This window comes from Dendropsophus ebraccatus, chromosome 4, assembly GCF_027789765.1.
Source record: "Dendropsophus ebraccatus isolate aDenEbr1 chromosome 4, aDenEbr1.pat, whole genome shotgun sequence".
Classification (NCBI taxonomy): domain Eukaryota; kingdom Metazoa; phylum Chordata; class Amphibia; order Anura; family Hylidae; genus Dendropsophus; species Dendropsophus ebraccatus.
The window spans coordinates 64,753,714-64,771,819 of NC_091457.1; the positions used below are offsets into that span (position 1 = coordinate 64,753,714).

Consider the following 18,106-nt stretch of genomic DNA (forward strand, 5'->3'; position numbering starts at 1 on the left):
TACATTAGGTACATAGGAACGCTATGATATACGGATCAAGTCATAAGTTTACATACACGTAAGTGGACTTCAACTAGAACTCATTCAACTCAGACTCAAGTTGTTTAGGATATCTGCTTCATACATGAAACAAGTAATTTTTCAAAAAAAAATTTAAAAAAATTAACAGATCATTTATAACTCACAATGTTAAAGCTACTCTGTACCCACTGTTCCCCCCCACCCCCAACTACTTAGACCTGTTTGTAGATTATGTGAAGTCCATTCTTCTGTTATGTTTGTCCACGCTGGTTGAACGCTGAAACACAAACTTTAGTTGAGAAGATGGTGTGTTGAAGAGGCGGGGCCGAGAGCATTCGTGCCCAGGTGAAGCGCCACCTATGTGGTCTTGGTCTGCGTCTCCCCCTCCTCTCGTTCCGCCCTCTGTCCTCCCTCACAGGACACGTTGTTATTGCGCCATTGCCGTGATGTTGCGGGTCACACTGCACGTCGTCTTGTGTTAGCGATGCGCTTGTGCCTGCCCCGCCTCCCATGTCTGTCTCAGTCGCCTCCCTCAGTCTGCTGCCACCACGCCCCCCCCCCCTCCCGCTTACACTCTTTCCGTCCGTGTCCTGAGTTCTCTTCTTGGCTTTGGCCATCGTGCGCCGTAGCAAACGTATCCCGCGCAGGCGCAATGACGCTTTAGACTGGCTGGAGCAGACCGGTCATGTCACTGCACCTGCGCGGGATACGTTCGCAAAGGCAAAAAGAGAAGAGAACTCAGGAAGCAGAAGGAAAGAGTGTAAGCGGGGGGCGTGGTGGCCGCAGACAGACATGGGAGGCGGCACAGGGACAATGGGAGGCGGCTCAGACAAACATGGGAGGCAGGGCAGGCACAAGCGCATTGCTAACACAGGGCGTGGACGACACGCAGCGTGACCCGCAACGTCACAGCAACGGCGCAATTACAACGTGTCCTGTGAGGGCAGACCAAGACCACACAGGCGGCGCTTCACCTGGGCACGAACGTTCTCGGCCCCGCCTCTTAGACACACCATCTACTCAACTAAAGTTTGTTTTTCAACGAACGAAAGCTCAACCACTGTGGACAAACATAACAAAAAAAAGGACTTCACATAAGCTACAAACAGGTATAAGTAGTTGGGGGGGGGCAGTGGGTACAGAGTCACTTTAAACTGCCAGTGGATCAGATATTTATATACACCAAGGAATGTTAGCAGTAAATGTCAGGAATTGTGAAAATGATAAATGTCGCTAAGATGTATAGAAATATGTGACTTCAACTGTCAGCGGAGACACACCTCTTTGACACTTCAACTCATTCTCAGTATTTCAGAGTAAATTATAGCTGGGTGTAAGTTTCTAACAGCTTCTGCTTATTCATAAAGTTATAGAAAAGTAGCCAGTAATAAAATATACTATCATACCTGGTTTAAAGGAAATCAAACAAGAACGATTTGTACAAGTTCCTTCTGGGAAAATTAAAACCTGTAAAAGACATTTTGGCAAACATAAGTATATTATACTAAGTGTTATTCTTCATAGATAAGCATGGAAGCATGTCTTGGTTTAAATTTAAAGGAATTCACAACTTTAGTCCACAGATTTTGTCCACAGTGGTTGAAGGAAGGGAGACAGGAGGGTCCACATTAGCAGCATGGAAGGGACCTGGGCTGGAAAAGGTGCAGGGAGGGTCTGCGTTAGGGGGCTGGGGCGGGCCTGGGCTGGGAAAGGTGCCAGGAGGGTCCGAGTTAAAGGGCTGGGGCGTGCCTTTGTTGGGGCACACAGTTTTAAGGAGCTCACGGTAGGTTTTTAGGTTTTAGGGTGCTGTATAGACCCATACTTGGATTTTTTTTTTTTTGTATTTTATGTGATCAATGAAGTGTTTAAAATTTCCTATAAACGCATTGTTCTGTTTTTGTTATTCTTAGGTTTTTTGTGTTGGAAAATTGTGTTTTTTTTCTCTTTTTAGGCAGGGGTTTCTTTAGAAGATAATTTAGCAAAGTAAAATTAAGGGTTGGGATGTGTAATTGGGTTAGGGTCGAGGGGCTCCTTCATGGTGACTTCATGTGGTGAGGGAGCTTGCATGCCTTGGTGATCCAATGAGCTAAGTTGGTGGGAGTAGTACTCCTGGCAGGGTCACCTGTGTCAGACAGGTCAATGAAGAGAGGCCAGACTAAGCAAGGCACCAAAAAGAAAGGGCTGGTATGCAAGAAATATTTAAACTACAATGGACATATAATATCGACAATACATCTATCACTCTAACTACACATATCAGTCAGCAGGACACACCAAACCCAATGCTAATCTCACCTGTTTTTACTTGTTTACTGATGAACCTTGTAATTGGCAAGCAGGAACTAGTAGGAACTGCACCTAACATTCCTGTCCATCACTAAGCGCAGCCTGTATTCCTGATGTACCCCCCCCCCCCCCACCCCCCCACCCCCCATGCATTAAGCCCACATACACAGGTCAAACCTGCAGCAACCAAGAGGAGGTCGGGTTTTCTGCTGTCTAAACTATACAGCTTTCTATAACCAATGACTTACTATGTTGTGAAGGGAGTATGCTGTGCTGGGGAGAAGCCAATCGTCGTTCAACGGCCGTTGTTTAACACTCACTACAACAGCTGCATGGATAGTTCTACATACAAATTTTTGTCTGTTACATACAATTACAGCACATGTGACATGTTAATTCTTTGGGCATATGGCAGGTTTCGCTGGCAAATATCATTGAGTTTATTGCACGGGCAGAACTTCAAGCCAAGGTCGCATGTGCCCATACCCTAATGGTGCAAATATCAGCAATGGATCTCAGTAAATCAAATATAATATGGAGACTTAAATATTGCTGTGCAGGATGTTTCGGTCAAATTGACCTTTCTCAACAGCATCTGTGTGTGGTCTCTTAAGAAATGTCAGAGTACGAGTAGGAAAACAGTGTGTAATCCCAAGAGTGCATGTGAGTATCTATATATAATTTGATTTACCATGAAAATGATCCTTGGTCGATATATGTACCATTACTTATTATACAAAGTGAATATTTATTTATTTATTTTATGTGTCAAAACTGCAAAATAAATATCCACAATGAAAATGATTAGTGGTGTGCCATAATATTTATCTTCATATATTAGAAAGATGAAATTCCATCTGACTGGCACCCCTTTAAATCAGACTGCAGTGCATTAAAGGACAACTCCGGCGCTGATAAAAAAAAAAAAAACTTAACCCCTTAGTGACCGCCGATACGGCTTTCTACGGCGGTCACTAATGGTCCTTATTCTGCTGCCATCAGCTTTTTACGGCGATGGCAGAGAATAAGGCTGCGGGGCCGGGACGGCCCCCACCCCATCCCCCCGGCTACCGGAGGTAGCTGAGGGGTTGGGGCAGTGTGTGGGGTCCGTCCCGGCCCCCCCCCCCCTTACCGACGATCGCCGCTATTAACGTTATAGCGGCGGCCGTCGGTAAAGAGGATTACCGGTGCTGCCGCCGCCTTTCATCTCCCCCCGACGTGAATCTACGGCGGGGGGAGATGAAATAAGTGTCCCCCAGACCTCAGATCAGACCCCCCTAGTGCCCCGATAACTAATTCCCCTCCCCCGGCGGCCATCATTTCCAAGATGGCCGCCGCCATCGCTGTGAACCGACTAACGTCGGTTCACAGCGATGAAAGAGTTAAAATGAATGAAAGCCCCATGCTCTCCGCCACCGGAGGTAGCGGAGAGCATGGGGCAGTCATCGGGGACCCCCCTGTGGGGTCCCGGTACAAGCGATCAGCGGTATATACTATATACCGCTGATCGCTTGTGCCATGTGCTCCCGGCACTTTTTATCCCCTGTCACCATAAATGATTGGTGACAGGGGATAAAAAGTGATGTCCCCCCACCCCCCCTGTCACCCCCGTCCCCCAGTCACCCCCCCTTCCCCATATACGTTACCTGATCCTGGAGCTCCTTCCTCCTCGACGTCCTGGCTGGTTATGAAGTGCGCATGCGCTTCACAACCAGCCAACTCTGAAAATTTAAAGTGACAGAGACCAATTTGGTCTCTGTCACTGAACTATGATTACTGAGATAGAAAATATCACAGTAATCATAGTAATACAGTGAAAATGAATATGTAAAGTACAAAAAGTGACAAACATACAAAAAAATAAAACACACACTTTTTATTATAGTAATAATTGCAGTTTACTCCCAAAGTACCCCTAACCCCTCCCCAGATTACTCGTAACCACCGCACGTTGCCCGTAACCACCGCACGTTGCCCGTAACCACCGCACGTTGCCCGTAACCACCGCACGTTGCCCGTAACCACCGCAAATTGACAGTGACCCCCTCCAGATTGCCCGTAACCACCCCAAATTACATGTACCCACCCCAGATTACCTATAAGCACTTCAGTTTATCAGTGACAATCCCAGATTGTCTGTAACCCTTCCAGGTTGCACATAACCCCCCCAGGTTCCCCGTAATCATGCCAGATTACATGTAACCCCCCCAGATTGCACGTAACCACCACGCGTTGCCTCTGACCACGCCACGATGCCTCTGACCACGCCACGATGCCTCTGACCACGCCACGATGCCTCTGACCACGCCACGATGCCTCTGACCACGCCACGATGCCTCTGACCACCGCACGTCGCCTCTGACCTCCACACGTCGCCTCTGACCACCGCACGTCGCCTCTGACCACCACACGTCGCCTCTGACCACCCCAAATTGCCAATGACCCCCTCCAGATTGCGGTGCCCATGTCAGATTACAGGTACCCACCCCAGATTGCCTATAAGAACTTCAGTTTATCCGTAACCACCCCACATTGCCCGTAACCACCCCACGTTGCCCGTAACCACCCCAGATTGTCTGTAAGCACTGCAGGTTGCCCGTAACCACCCCAGATTGTCTGTAAGCACTGCAGGTTGCCCGTAACCACCCCACGTTGCCCGTATCCACCCCAGATTGTCTGTAAGCACTGCAGGTTGCCCGTAACCAGCCCACGTTGCCCGTATCCACCCCAGATTGTCTGTAAGCACTGCAGGTTGCCCGTAACCACCCCACGTTTCCCGTAACCATCCCAGATTGTCTGTAAGCACAGCAGGTTGCCCGTAACCAGCCCACGTTGCCCGTTACCAGCCCACGTTGCCTGTAACCAGCCCACGTTGCCTGTAACCAGCCCACGTTGCCTGTAACCAGCCCACGTTGCCTGTAACCAGCCCACGTTGCCTGTAACCACCCCACATTGCCGTAACCACAGCAGGTTGCCCATGACCACCACACGTTGCCCATAACCACCACACGTTGCCCGTAACCACCCCGCGTTGCCTGTAACCACCCCACGTTGCCTGTAACCACAGCAGGTTGCCCGTGACCACCCCATGTTGTCCGTAACCACCCCAGATTACCTGTAACCACCTCAGGTTGCCCATAACCACCCCTGGTTGCCCGTAACCACCCCACATTACCTGTAATCTCATTTTTTTTATTTTATTTTAGTAACTGCGCTATTCTAATAACCATTACTAGCTGCGGTTTTGCTCCTGTAAATTGGCGCTCCTTCCCTTCTGAGCCCTGCTGTGTGCCCATACAGTGGTTTATACCCACATATGATGTACCGTTTTACTCAGGAGAACCTGCGTTACAGATTTTGGGGTACGTTTTCTCTCCTGTTCCTCGTCAAATTGAGAAATTTCAAACTAAACCAACATATTATTGGAAAAATTCGAGTTTTTCATTTTTACTGGCCAATTTTGAATACTTTCCTCTAATACCTGTGGGGTAAAAATGGTCACCACACCCCAAGATGAATTCTTTGAGGGGTGCACTTTCCAAAATGTGGTGACTTTTGGGGGGAATCTATTCTGCTGACACTACAGGGGCTCAGCAAACGCACCTGGGGCTCAGAAACTTCTTCAGAAAAATCTGCACTGAAAATGCTAATTGGCGCTCCTTCCCTTCTGAGCCCGGCTGTGTGCCCATGCAGTGGTTTATGCCCACATATGGGGTACCGTTCTACTCAGGAGAACCTGCTTTACATATATTGGGGTGACATTTCTCTCCTGTTCCTCGTGAAATTGAGAAATTTCAAACTAAAGGAACATATTATTGGAAAAATTCGAGTTTTTCATTTTTACTGTCTACTTTTGAATACTTTCCTCAAATACCTGTGGGGTCAAAATGCTCACCACACCCCAAAATAAATTCTATGAGGGGTGCACTTTCCAAAATGGAGTGACTTATTGGGAGATTTTACTCTGCGGACACTACAGGGGCTCTGCAAACGCACCTGGCACTCGGAAACTTCTTCAGCAAAATCTGCATTGAAAAAGCTAATTGGCGCTCCTTCCCTTTTGAGCCCTCCTGTGTGCCCATACAGTGGTTTACACCCACATATGGGGTACCATTGTACTCAGGAGAACCTGCGTTACAAATTTTGTGGTACTTTTTTCCTCTTATTCCTCGTGAAATTGAGAAATTTCAAACTAAAAGAACATAATATTGGAAAAATTTTAGTTTTTCATTTTTACTGTCTTCTTTTGAATACTTTCCTCTAATACCTGTGGGGTCAAAATGGTCACCACACACCAAGATGAATACTTTGAGGGGTGCACTTTCCAAAATGGAGTGACTTATGGCGAGATTTTACTCCGCTGGCACTACAGGGGCACTGCAAACGCACCTGGCGCTCGGAAACTTCTGCAGCAAAATCTGCATTGAAAAAGCTAATTGGCGCTCCTTCCCTTCTGAGCCCTCCTGTGTGCCCATGCAGTGGTTTATGCCCACATATGGGGTACCATTGTACTCAGGAGAACCTGCGTTACAAATTTTGGGGTACTTTTTTCCTCTTGTTCCTCGTGAAATTGAGAAATTTCAAACTAAACGAACATATTATTGGAAGAATTCGAGTTTTTCATTTTTACTGTCTTCTTTTGAATACTTTCCTGTAATACCTGTGGGGTCAAAATGGTCACCACACACCAAGATGAATTCTTTGAGGGGTGTACTTTCCAAAATGGGGTGACTTATGGGGGGTTTTCTCTCTGCTGACACTACAGGGGCTCTGCAAACGACTGGCGCTCAGAAACTTCTTCAGCAAAATTTGCATTGGAAAAGCTAATTGGCGCTCCCTTCCTTCTGAGCCCTGCTGTGTGCCCATACAGTGGTTTACGCCCACATATGGGGTACCGTTGTACTCAAGAGAACCTGCATTACAAATTTTGGGGTGCTTTTTGTCTCATATTCCTTTTGAAAATGAGAAACTTTAATCTAAACGTATATATTATTGGAAAATTTAAATTTTCAATTTTTTTACTGCCTAATTGTGAATACTTTCCTCCAGCCCCTGTAGGGTTAAAATGCTCATTATACCCCTAGATTAATTCTTTAAGGTGTGTAGTTTCCAAAATGGGGTGACTTATGGGGGTTTTCAGGATACCAGACTTCTAAATCCATTTAAAAAAAGAACTGGTCCCTAAAAAAATCAGTTTCACGAAAATGTGATAATTTGCTGATAAATTTCTAAGCCCCATAACACCCTAAAAAAGTAAAATATGTTTACCAAATTATGCCAGAATAAAGAAGACATATTGGTAATGTGACTTAGTAACTAATTTATGTGCTATGACTTTCTTTTTTTAGAAGCAGAGAATTTCAAAGTTCATAAAATGCAAATTTTTTTAATTTTTCATGATATTTTGATGTTTTTCACAAAAAACACACAAAGTAGTGACCAAATTTTGCCACTAACATAAAGTGCCATATGTCACGAAAAAACAATCTCAGAATCGCTAGCATACGTTAAAGCATCACTGAGCTATAAGAGCATAAAGTGAGAAAGGTCAGATTTTGAAAAATTTGCCTAGTCATTAAGGCCAAAACTAGCTGCAGCACAAAGGGGTTAACTGAAGCTCCAGTTGGTGTCTTCATTTTTTCTTCACTTCCTGGTTTGGGCTTTCCCATGATGCACTTTGTCTCCTGTGATGTCTAACTGACTCTGCAAAACTGTTATATGGCTTACAGCTTGCTCAGTCAATCAGAGCTGAGCAACCTGAGTCACCTGACAAAGGTAGGCTGGCTTAACAGGGCTTAGACCCGCCTCCCTCTTGATGATGTCATTGTCACAAAATGGCTGCCAGAGAGCAGCCTGGGGTCAACAGTCATTAGGTAAGAATGAGTTTACTTCACTTCCTGGTGGGGGGTTGAGGGGGGGGGGAATAGGGAACAGGGAGAACCCCTTTAAAAATAAATAAATAAACTTCAAAACAGTCACTTTCAGTCACAAGAGTACAATTTCAGACCTGGGGCCATTCGCCTCCTGATGTTGCTCTCTTTGTTATCTCATTTATTGTATTCCGCCGAGAATCAGGATCAACTCGTGATACCAGTACAGGCTGAAGGGCACGAAGAACACCTGCAATAAAATAATATGTCTGCTTAAGAGATTAGAGCAATTCAAGCATGCTATAGTACAAGCGTATGGTATTTGAATACCGGTGGCTGAAAAAGTTGGATGCAGCCCTAGGGAGTCCGGGAAAACATGGATACAGCCATCTTATTCCAGAATCCTTAGGCCTGCATTCAACTTCTTCAGCCACTGGTATTCAAATGCCGAACAATTAGACTCAAGCATGCTCGGGTTGCACTCATTTCTAGTCTGCTACTCAAGACCCAAATAATAGGATACATGCACTAACTGCTACACAAACCAAATGCATACACTCCTAAACACTGAATTTGCAACACCAAAACAGAAAAGCTGTGGAATTATGAAAATCACAGGATCAAAGGATTTGTTAATGGTATGTAAGTTATAAAAATGAATGAATGAGCTCCATTCACAGAAAAACAGACACACCTTGGCATGCTATCAATGAAAGTATTAGAGGGAAACTCAGCAGGTTAGAAGCATCCAACCTGCTGATATACCCCTATAGCGCATGGGGCACTGAGGATGAAGGCAATTTTCTTGATCTGTTTTTGTAAAGTTTGTAGTTTATTAAATATGTAAATGAGACAGTTTGGTGCAATGGGGGCGGGACTACATGCAGCACTACATGAGCAACATGCAGCCTTGCATAGTAGTGTTCAAATATGCCTATGGGACACTTTGGAGTAATGGCTTTATCACTGGTTCCATGACCAAATGTACACCATGCTGTTAGCATACTCAACTAGACTTCCTCTAGAAGGGTCGGGCTACCGTATGTTATATCACCCTACACCATAATCCTGGGAGCAGGACCTGTGTTACGTTCCTTTCTCAACACTGAAATTGCAAAAAAATAAAAGCCATAAGCTTATGATGGAGAGCAAGACAAAGCATATACTACTGTATGGCAATATCTTAATTTTCTATACCCGTTTATACTCATTCATTTTACAGGCATCCCAGGCATCAGCAAGTTCTGTGCACAAGCCCTATTGAGGTACAGGTTGTGCACAGTGCTTGCCGTTGCCTGGAACCTTTCAATGGCAACCCAAACTTCCACCAACAACTGTATCTGCACATGGAATTTTTTAAATCACACTGTGACAGACATGCTTAAAGGACTTAAATAACTATAGGAGCTCCTTATTTTTTAACAGCCCCAGTCTATCGCTTGACTGGGGCTGACCTGCACAACAGGCTCAATTCATGGTCAAAAACGGTGCTTTTTTGGAGAAAAGTAGACCCTTTTTTCTAGTCCCCCACAACTTCTTTAATCTAAATAGCTAACAAGTAATGAAAAAGGAAATGTCAAATAGTCACTTACTGCCAAATAGGGGTACTGAAACATTTTCTACTCTGGATACTGTGGAAGGCATCCCTGACGCGATAACTGTGATACCATCAAAGAAGGAAGAGTGTGGAGCAACAACAAATATTGGTGCTTCCATGGAGCTTGCGGGTTTTCCAATGACCCGAACATGAAATCCCATAGAAAAGAAAAGCAGGCGTCCAAGGCAGCTAAGAAAATGTTTTGCAATATTCCTGAAAGAGATTTTACAAAAACATTTTCAATTGATACAGGCAAGAAAAATTGTAACTTAAATGTGTTATCAAAAAATGTATCATCAGAAAATGATTGTTTAAAGAGCCAACCCAAAAAACATGAGATTGCTTAATCATTTAATAGCTTACACATAGGGTACTATTACACGGACCGATAATCGGCCGAATCGGCCCGATTCGGCCGATTATCGTTCCGTGTACTAAAGACAACGATCAGCCGATGATCGCTGTCATCAGCTGATCGTTGATATAAATTCAGACCTATAATCGCCGGGCGCCGACCGTGCACCGCTACGTGTAATAGCGGTGCCCGGCCGACGCTGACGATTAGCAAAGAAGAATACATACCTAATCCATGGTCCAGGGTTCCTCTTCCTCAGAGCTTCTTGCCGGGTCCCGTGCGCTCCGGCTTCTCAGCGGCCTGTGTCAGCTGACAGGCCCCTCGGCCAATCACAGGCCGGAACCGCCGCAGCCAGTGATTGGCCTAGCGGCCTGTCAGCAGAGACAAGCCGCTGTGAAGCTGAAGTGCGCGGACCCGGGGAGAAGTTAAGAAGAAGAGGAAACCTGGACCATGAATTAGGTATGTTTAAAGTTTAAACAAAGGCTGCAAGGACATCGGTAACAATGTCCCTGCAGCCCTTGTTTAACAATTATCGGGCCGTGTAATAGGCCCAGTAAACGAGCGCCGATCTAGCAGATCGCTGCTCGTTTACAGGTATTATCGGGCCCCCATCCGCCCGTGTAATTCCACCCATAGTCTAACAGTTCAGTTAAAGGGGTACTCCAGAGAAAAAAATAGTTTTTAAACAAACTGGTGCCAAAAAGTAATACACATTTGTAAATTATTTCTATTAAAAAAAATCTCAAACCTTCAAGTACTTATTTATTTTATGATGTTTACCCCATTAGACCACTGTACAATATTTAATGTGTACTTTTCTTCAAAATTACCTCCTCCATCCTTTCATTGGTTCCACGCTGTCCTTTGGAATGCAACTAGTGGTAATAAGAGCAACTAACCAGGCTATTATTAGTACAGTCAAAAAAAGAACAATTCGGAAAGGTAGAATGAATAGGCCACATATCACCATCTGGAAAATAAAGAAAATAAAAAGTGATTACAGATGTGCAGAATGGGAAAACTCCTTCAAGTGGATTATCCTGCAAGGACACCCATCTGTCTTAGGGAACTGGTAAACATGCCTGCCTTATCAGTCAAATGTATAACCTATTCATCTTTCCTTTGCCCCTATCGATTAGTGTTTGTGGCTATTTCCTGAATACACTCATAGGGGGACATTTATGAAACATACGCGCAGATTTGCCCCTTCTCCCTGGTGTCCACCTCCCGTACACCCCGCTCGCCCGATGGGCTGGCTGGCGGAGCTTGGGGTGGTGAGAAGGCAGGGAGGAGGCGTGGCCTCCTCCCCCGCCTCATTTATCATGATTTATGCCTACTCGCAGGCGTAAATCATGATCAAAATCTACATCTGATTCTAGATTTCATAGGCCAGACACAGATTTGGGCATGCGGCCGGCCGTATTCACGGCAGCGCCTTATGGTGAATCCTGCCGGGGGAAAGGGGGTGGGGCCTAATATAAGACCGGCTGATTGTACGACGGTCTTCGAAATTCCCCCCATGAAGTTTGGTCATGTATTAATTAGAACATTATTACTTTTTTACTCTTTCGTCTGGTAATTTTGTAGCTTTTAGGTTTATGTGAAGTTCTTTACCAGTTGTTTGTGGTTTTGTTTTGCATTGTCTCTGGAAGAAAGTGGCCATGTTTTTCTAATGCTGGATAACCCCTTTAAAGGAAAATTTTCAGACAGGGAGATTTTTTTTAAAAAAAATACTGGTTCTAGCGAGGGATGTGACATTCAAGGCCTTCTCAGCCAGTAAGTGGCACTACAGCCGATGACTGGCTGAGTGGGCCTGGAACGTCACATCTAAGGTTCCCTCTTAAACCAGGAAGCGGACACCAGTGCTGGAGTAAGGGAGTTACACTGACTGTAGATCATGGACTGCATTTGTAAACTCTTACAGAACTTCCTGTATCATAATTCATTATGATGCAGTGAGCTCTGGAACAGCTGACGCTCTATGCTACTAAACTAACATAGCTGGGTCAGTACAGTATCATAGTGCCTAACTGTTTCAGAACTCACTACATCATAATGAATTATGATGCAGGGAGTTCCGTAAAAGTTTAGTCCATGATATACAGTCAACTTACCAACCATATATGGGACATGTGAAGGCGGCCTTAAGCTGGAAATTAATTTTAAAAAAATTACTGTCTATAAAATACTTGTCTTGCTAAGTAAATGCACCCCGAACAACTATTTTGTATACAGTTTTTCCTAAAAGCAGACATCCTGCCAATTGCAGTTATTTAGCTGGGCTTCCTATAGCAATGTCCACCTTCACAGAACTGTGAAAGAGAAATTATTTTAAGAAAAGAAATTATACAATAAAACCCATACCCAATCTGAGGTTTCTGTATGTAAAAGTAGTATCAATATGATATCAATTGATATCAATATCATCAGTTGCCATACGTTTATTCCATCAGTTGTCAGCATTACAGGGGGCCATCTATTATAGGGGGCAGCAGCACAGCTCATATATATTGTTGGGCACATCTCTTTTTCTTGGAGTGCCAAAGGCAAAAGCCTCTGGCGCTCCATAGCTTTGAATGGATGTGGCACTGCATCGGCAGACCAGCGATCCGTCAGGACGCTGCAAGATAAGTCTGGCCGCACAACGTGTCCGGCGATGCGGCGGCACTATCGGTGTAAAACTGGCCTAAGAATAACCCAAAGCACTCTCTGCATAGCAATTTCTGGTGAAAAAAACTGTGTTGTTTATCCCATTCAGCAAAACACAAGGAGCAGCACAGCAAATTAGATGCATCGTTTCGGCAGCATCACGCTGCTTGAAAATGGCATCGTGATTTTGCGGAAATGTTGCATTTTATTTGCTGTGCTGCTTTTTTTCCTTTTTTTTCTGCTGAATGGAATAAACCCATTTTTTTGGACCATAAGTGCTACAGGGTCATCCTTTGATATATTTTTTTCAATGCTTTTTGTGTATATATTTAAAAAAAAAAAACACCATATATGTTATACTAGAGAGATCCATAATTACTTGCATACAACTAACATCCAAACTCGAGGTCACAGTTGATGGCAAAATTAAAATTATAACTGTTAAAAGTGTTATGATCACATGTCTCTATCGTACCATATGTAATATTCATAGAGATATGGATTGAAAAGCAGAATCAATGATAAACTGATCAATAATAGAATATTCCAAAATAAGGATGATTTAGACAATATATTCTTACTCGTATCTTGTCAGTAAGAGTTAAGTTGACTTCATGGATAAAAGGATTTGGAATCTGTGGTGGAATAAATGATTTTTGCCGCGGCAGTAATGGTGTCCGGTGTTGCAGTACCATGCCAACCTGTTAAAAAATGCATCCGGTAAATTATTAATACAATATTTTAATACAAACAACTAAAGCACATGAGTGTATTACAGTTCTGCAGTTATCTAGGGCTGCAAGACAGTTCCTACAGACTTCTATGGGGTCTAGAAGCATACAGAAAAAATATTTCATACTGTTTACATATGGACAGATTTTATCAGCCAAAGCCAGGAACAGACTATGAACAGAGAGCAGGTCATAAAGGAACGACTGAGATTTGTCCTTTTTTCAAATGCATTTCTGGCTTTGGCTGTAAAAAAATCTGTCAGATAATGTCAGATATCTGTTGGTATAATCGGGCCCTTACTCCTTAAGTTAAAGATCTGTACTCACAAGCAGAACCGTAATAAAAACTTTTACTGAAGACTAGAGATGAGCGAACCTCGAGCATGCTCAAGTCGATCCGAACCCGAACTTTCGGCATTTGATTAGCGGTGGCTGCTGAACTTGAATAAAGCCCTAAGGCTATGTGGAAAACATGGATATAGTCATTGGCCGTATCCATGTTTTCCAGACAACCTTAGAGCTTTATTCAAGTTCAGCAGCCCCCGCTAATCAAATACCGAACGTTTGGGTTCGGATCGACTTGAACACGAACCCGGATCGCTCATCTCTACTGAAGACACAAACCACCAACACACCAAGTATTAGGAGCCAGCCGTCAGGCCCAGCTGTGAATGTTGATGGCGTCCCTGGCAACCGACCCGGCCAGGTGCAGAGAGCGCGCCGTCGGTGTTCCTAGCTACCGGCCACGTTGCAACATGAAAGAGAAGAGCCGCCGGGGCTTCAGTGCCCCAGGCCGAGTAGCTTAGGTGTGAGCTATAATATTATACTGACTGGCAACCAATACCACCAGTCAGCTGAACTGTGAGGTTTTGGAGCTGGAGTCTCAGCCCCAATCACGACCTGGGGCTGGGACTCCAGTCTCCGTATATACACTTCCTTGTCTGCTCTTCCTTACCGGTGATAGAGCCTCAGTTCCCGAGTGTCCCTTAACCTAGCGGTTTATTCTGATTGCGGCTGCGGTTTATTCTTGATTCTGGCTTTTAACTACTCTTTTGACTTAGGTTTTTGTAGTCCGCTGACCAACAGTTGCCGACCTTGCTTCCTGACCACAGATTATTGTGTTTGTCTGTCTTGTCTGCATTTTGTGTAACACCTGTGAAGGCGAGGGACTGTCACCTAGTTATCTGCTGCCGTTTAGGGCCGTTGCGGTAAGAAGGCAGGATTAGCGGGGCGGGTGCCAGTGCTAGGGTATCACCTGACTCGTGTCCTCCAGTCCCCTTGTCATGAAACCAGGTACCTCTAATATATATTATAGTTTTCACACAGTTCAAAATTATTATTTATCTTATTCACTTATAGGCTATGTTCACACTACGTAAGAGACAAGCCGTTCCGTGACCCGGCCGGTCTCTGCAAAGATCATCCCGGATGATCTTTCCGGCTGCAGTGTTCAGCGTGCGCCCGCATCAGAACTCCCCATAGCACACAATGAAGCAAGCGGCCAAAGCCACTCGCTTCATTGTGTGAACTGACAGGTCTTTCTGTGGCCGCAATTCACTGAATTGTGGCCGCAGAAAACTGACATGTCAGTTCTTTTCGGCGGCATATGGGATCCTGGCCGGAGCATATACTATGTGTATACGCTCCGGACGGGATCCCATAGCAGATAAGGCAGTGTTCCGCACCGTTCAAAGTACGGCCGCTGTTGCCGATGGCAACAACGGCCATACTTTTATGTAGTGTGAACATAGCCATATAGCGCAAACATATTCCAATGTGCTGACATACAATGGGGGCTGTTGTCCCTCACTGCCCCATAGGGGCTCTCAATCAAAATTCCAAATGTAAGTATGCTTTTGAGTGTTGGGGGGAACCAGAGTACCTTGCTAACCCCACACTATCAATGGAGAAAAAAAAACAGAAAAACATTTGATACAGGTTGCCCTTGGTTGGATTCATACCCAGGACCCCAATGCTGTATGACAACAATGCTAACCCCCTGAGCCATTTTGCTGCATGTTCGCAAATAAAGGACAACTACAGTGTAAATCTTCTGCTCTTCTAAGGAAGTAGCACTTGATAAAATGTTATAAATGTAAGATTTGCTATAATAACCAAGTAAACCAAAGATGAAGATAAGATGTTATCTTCTGAGAAGAAGTCTAAAATCAACAGAATTAGCCTGTTTTTCTGTGCTGCAGAATTTTCTGTGGATATTGCAAGTGACATACACAGAAAAACCAGTCACAAAACAGATAGGACGAGTGGGGGATACGGCGGGTGTATGCCAGGGAGAGAGGGTAATCTGCGCCATCTTCTGGGCGTACGTCATGGACATAGCATTCATAAATCTCCACCAATGTACTAAAATAGTTGAAAATTGGCACACACTGGGAAAACGAGGGCTACATGTATACTGCTATATGTATATTGCAGGCGCCTTATAAACACTATTATGCAGACACTATCATGAGATTGCTGATTACATATATACAATAAAGTGTAGCAGTACAAGACACCATATCATATAGGTAATGTGAACATACCAAGGAACGTGCATACATAATCATAAATCTACCACATTACCACTAATATTCTGCTCCTGGGAGACCAAGTGATGTGCGCCCCTACAAGCGTTTCGGCAAACACCTTCCTGGAGGGGTGGTGGTTCACCTAAGTACAGTAAAATCTTCATCTAATCTTCTGTAAACCAATATTGAGTACATACAGTCGGATTGCATGCATACTTGAAATACAATAGTTTGGAACTTCCCCAAATCACATGTGTTAACATGTGTTGCATTGCAAAATAGCTGTACAAATGTACGTTATCTTACACTCTGTCACACTTTGTTACGTTACACTCTCGCTGTACATTTGTATTGGTAGACCAGTGCCCCAGCACGACCAGATTATAATATGCCAATAAAAATCCGAATTGCCTACAATATTGTTCTTTCCTGTAGTCTACATACTTGTGCATTCAAATGATGATATAACCACCACTCCCACATGCTTTGAAACCCCCTACCCACCCTCATATAGTCTGAGACTATAATGGCTACATGTCCATGTGGCAATATGTCTGTGGCTGCATCAGAGAAAACATAATTCACCAGAACATTAATGGGTCATCAAAAATCAAAAATACTTTATTTGAAAATTTAAATCAACTGGTGTCCGAAAGTTATACCAATCAAAATTACTTTTATTTTTCCAGTACTTATCAGCGGCTGTATGTCCTGAAGGAAGTGGTGTATTCTTTCCAGTCAGACACAGTGCTCTCTGCTGCCACCTCGGTCCATGACAGGAACTGTCCAGAGCAGTAGCATAGAAAACCTCTCCTGCTCTGCTCAGTTCCAGTCACAGACAGAGGTGGCAATGGAGGGCACCATGTTAGACTGGAAAGAAGACACCATTTCCTGCTGGACATACAGCAGCTGATAAGTACTGGAAGACTTGAGATTTTTAAGTAGAAGTAATTTACAATTCTGTAAAATTTTCGGACACCTTTAATACAAAGCACACATAAGCGCAGGTTAAACACTAAGGGGGACATTTATTTAGTATGGATTTTTTTGTGCTGGCTTAAAAAAGTCCCAGCAGCGCTGATGATTTGTACATTTATTTAGAGGCGCGCTGCATTTGAATTTACACTAGAACTTTTTTTTTTTTTTTATTATGCCCTATTGTTATGATTTCATTTTCATGATGAGTTTTTCTTTTTTTTAAATGGGTCAAAATCTGTCATTATGAACAACATAAATCAATAACAATAATCAGGATGTACAACATGTAACATACAGAACTGAACTATGTTCAGGTCAAAGAGAAGAATTTTGAGGAAGAAATGCATATTTACAGACAGCCAGTAGATACTGGACTCTACTAATGTCCTCTTATAGATAAGGTCTAACAATTTTTATTATTGTTTTGCTATGACTGCCCAGGATATTTATTTAGTATCTAGTACGACGTTAATATAGTTGAACTGGTCTGATAGGATAGCATAGGATAACAATGCACAGAGACATGTACTGAGTTACACAATGCCTCTAAAACTGCTAAAATCATAGACACACCCAAAGTAGATGCAGACAAGCTAATATTACAATCACAGCAGAAACAAACAACTAATTGAACGTATCATATAATACAGTCCATGTCGTACAGCACTTACAGTTAGAGAAATCTCTTGCAAGGAAGAGAGTAACAGAACTGAGGATTTGTTGATAACAGTGCAAGCGTTCTCCTGGTATCACTTTCCTCCTCCCCCTCCTTCTACTTCCTCTAAACACTTCTCCTCCCCTTAGCATGCTCTTCTAAGCCACAGCATAAATCCTCACTTCTCATTCCTGATGGTATTTTTAGACATAAATCTCCATTTGTTTTAAATCCATATGTGGGACCGTGATTTATAGATCCACCTTTATATCCACATCTAGCTGTTGTCTGTGTATTATTCACTGGGCTGTTTTTAATTTTAAAATCATGAACTCAAGTTATGTTAAACACATAGGATTTATTAAGAATTTTTGGTGAATTTTTTAAAAGAATTCTTCAATATATTTATTTATATAAAAAAGTGCACAAAAGT

At 43.7% G+C, this 18,106-nt stretch overlaps 1 protein-coding gene across 2 annotated transcripts in view; it reads right to left on the minus strand.

Annotated features, from left to right (window-relative positions):
• The window catches only part of LPCAT2 (lysophosphatidylcholine acyltransferase 2), a 46,425-nt gene extending 28,649 nt beyond the window's left edge, over window positions 1-17,776 (minus strand). The window contains exons 1-7 of one of the 2 annotated variants that reach the window (XM_069968459.1): window positions 17,690-17,776; window positions 16,096-16,182; window positions 13,360-13,479; window positions 10,960-11,099; window positions 9,770-9,987; window positions 8,315-8,427; window positions 1,428-1,488 (exon numbers count right to left, since the gene is read on the minus strand). In XM_069968459.1, the coding sequence (XP_069824560.1) occupies window positions 1,428-1,488; window positions 8,315-8,427; window positions 9,770-9,987; window positions 10,960-11,099; window positions 13,360-13,473 (646 nt within the window). In that variant the 5' untranslated portion in view covers window positions 13,474-13,479; window positions 16,096-16,182; window positions 17,690-17,776. The remainder of the gene's footprint in view (window positions 1-1,427; window positions 1,489-8,314; window positions 8,428-9,769; window positions 9,988-10,959; window positions 11,100-13,359; window positions 13,480-16,095; window positions 16,183-17,689) is intronic. The other variant, XM_069968458.1, reaches the window with a different exon arrangement.
• Window positions 17,777-18,106: the final 330 nt, after the last annotated feature.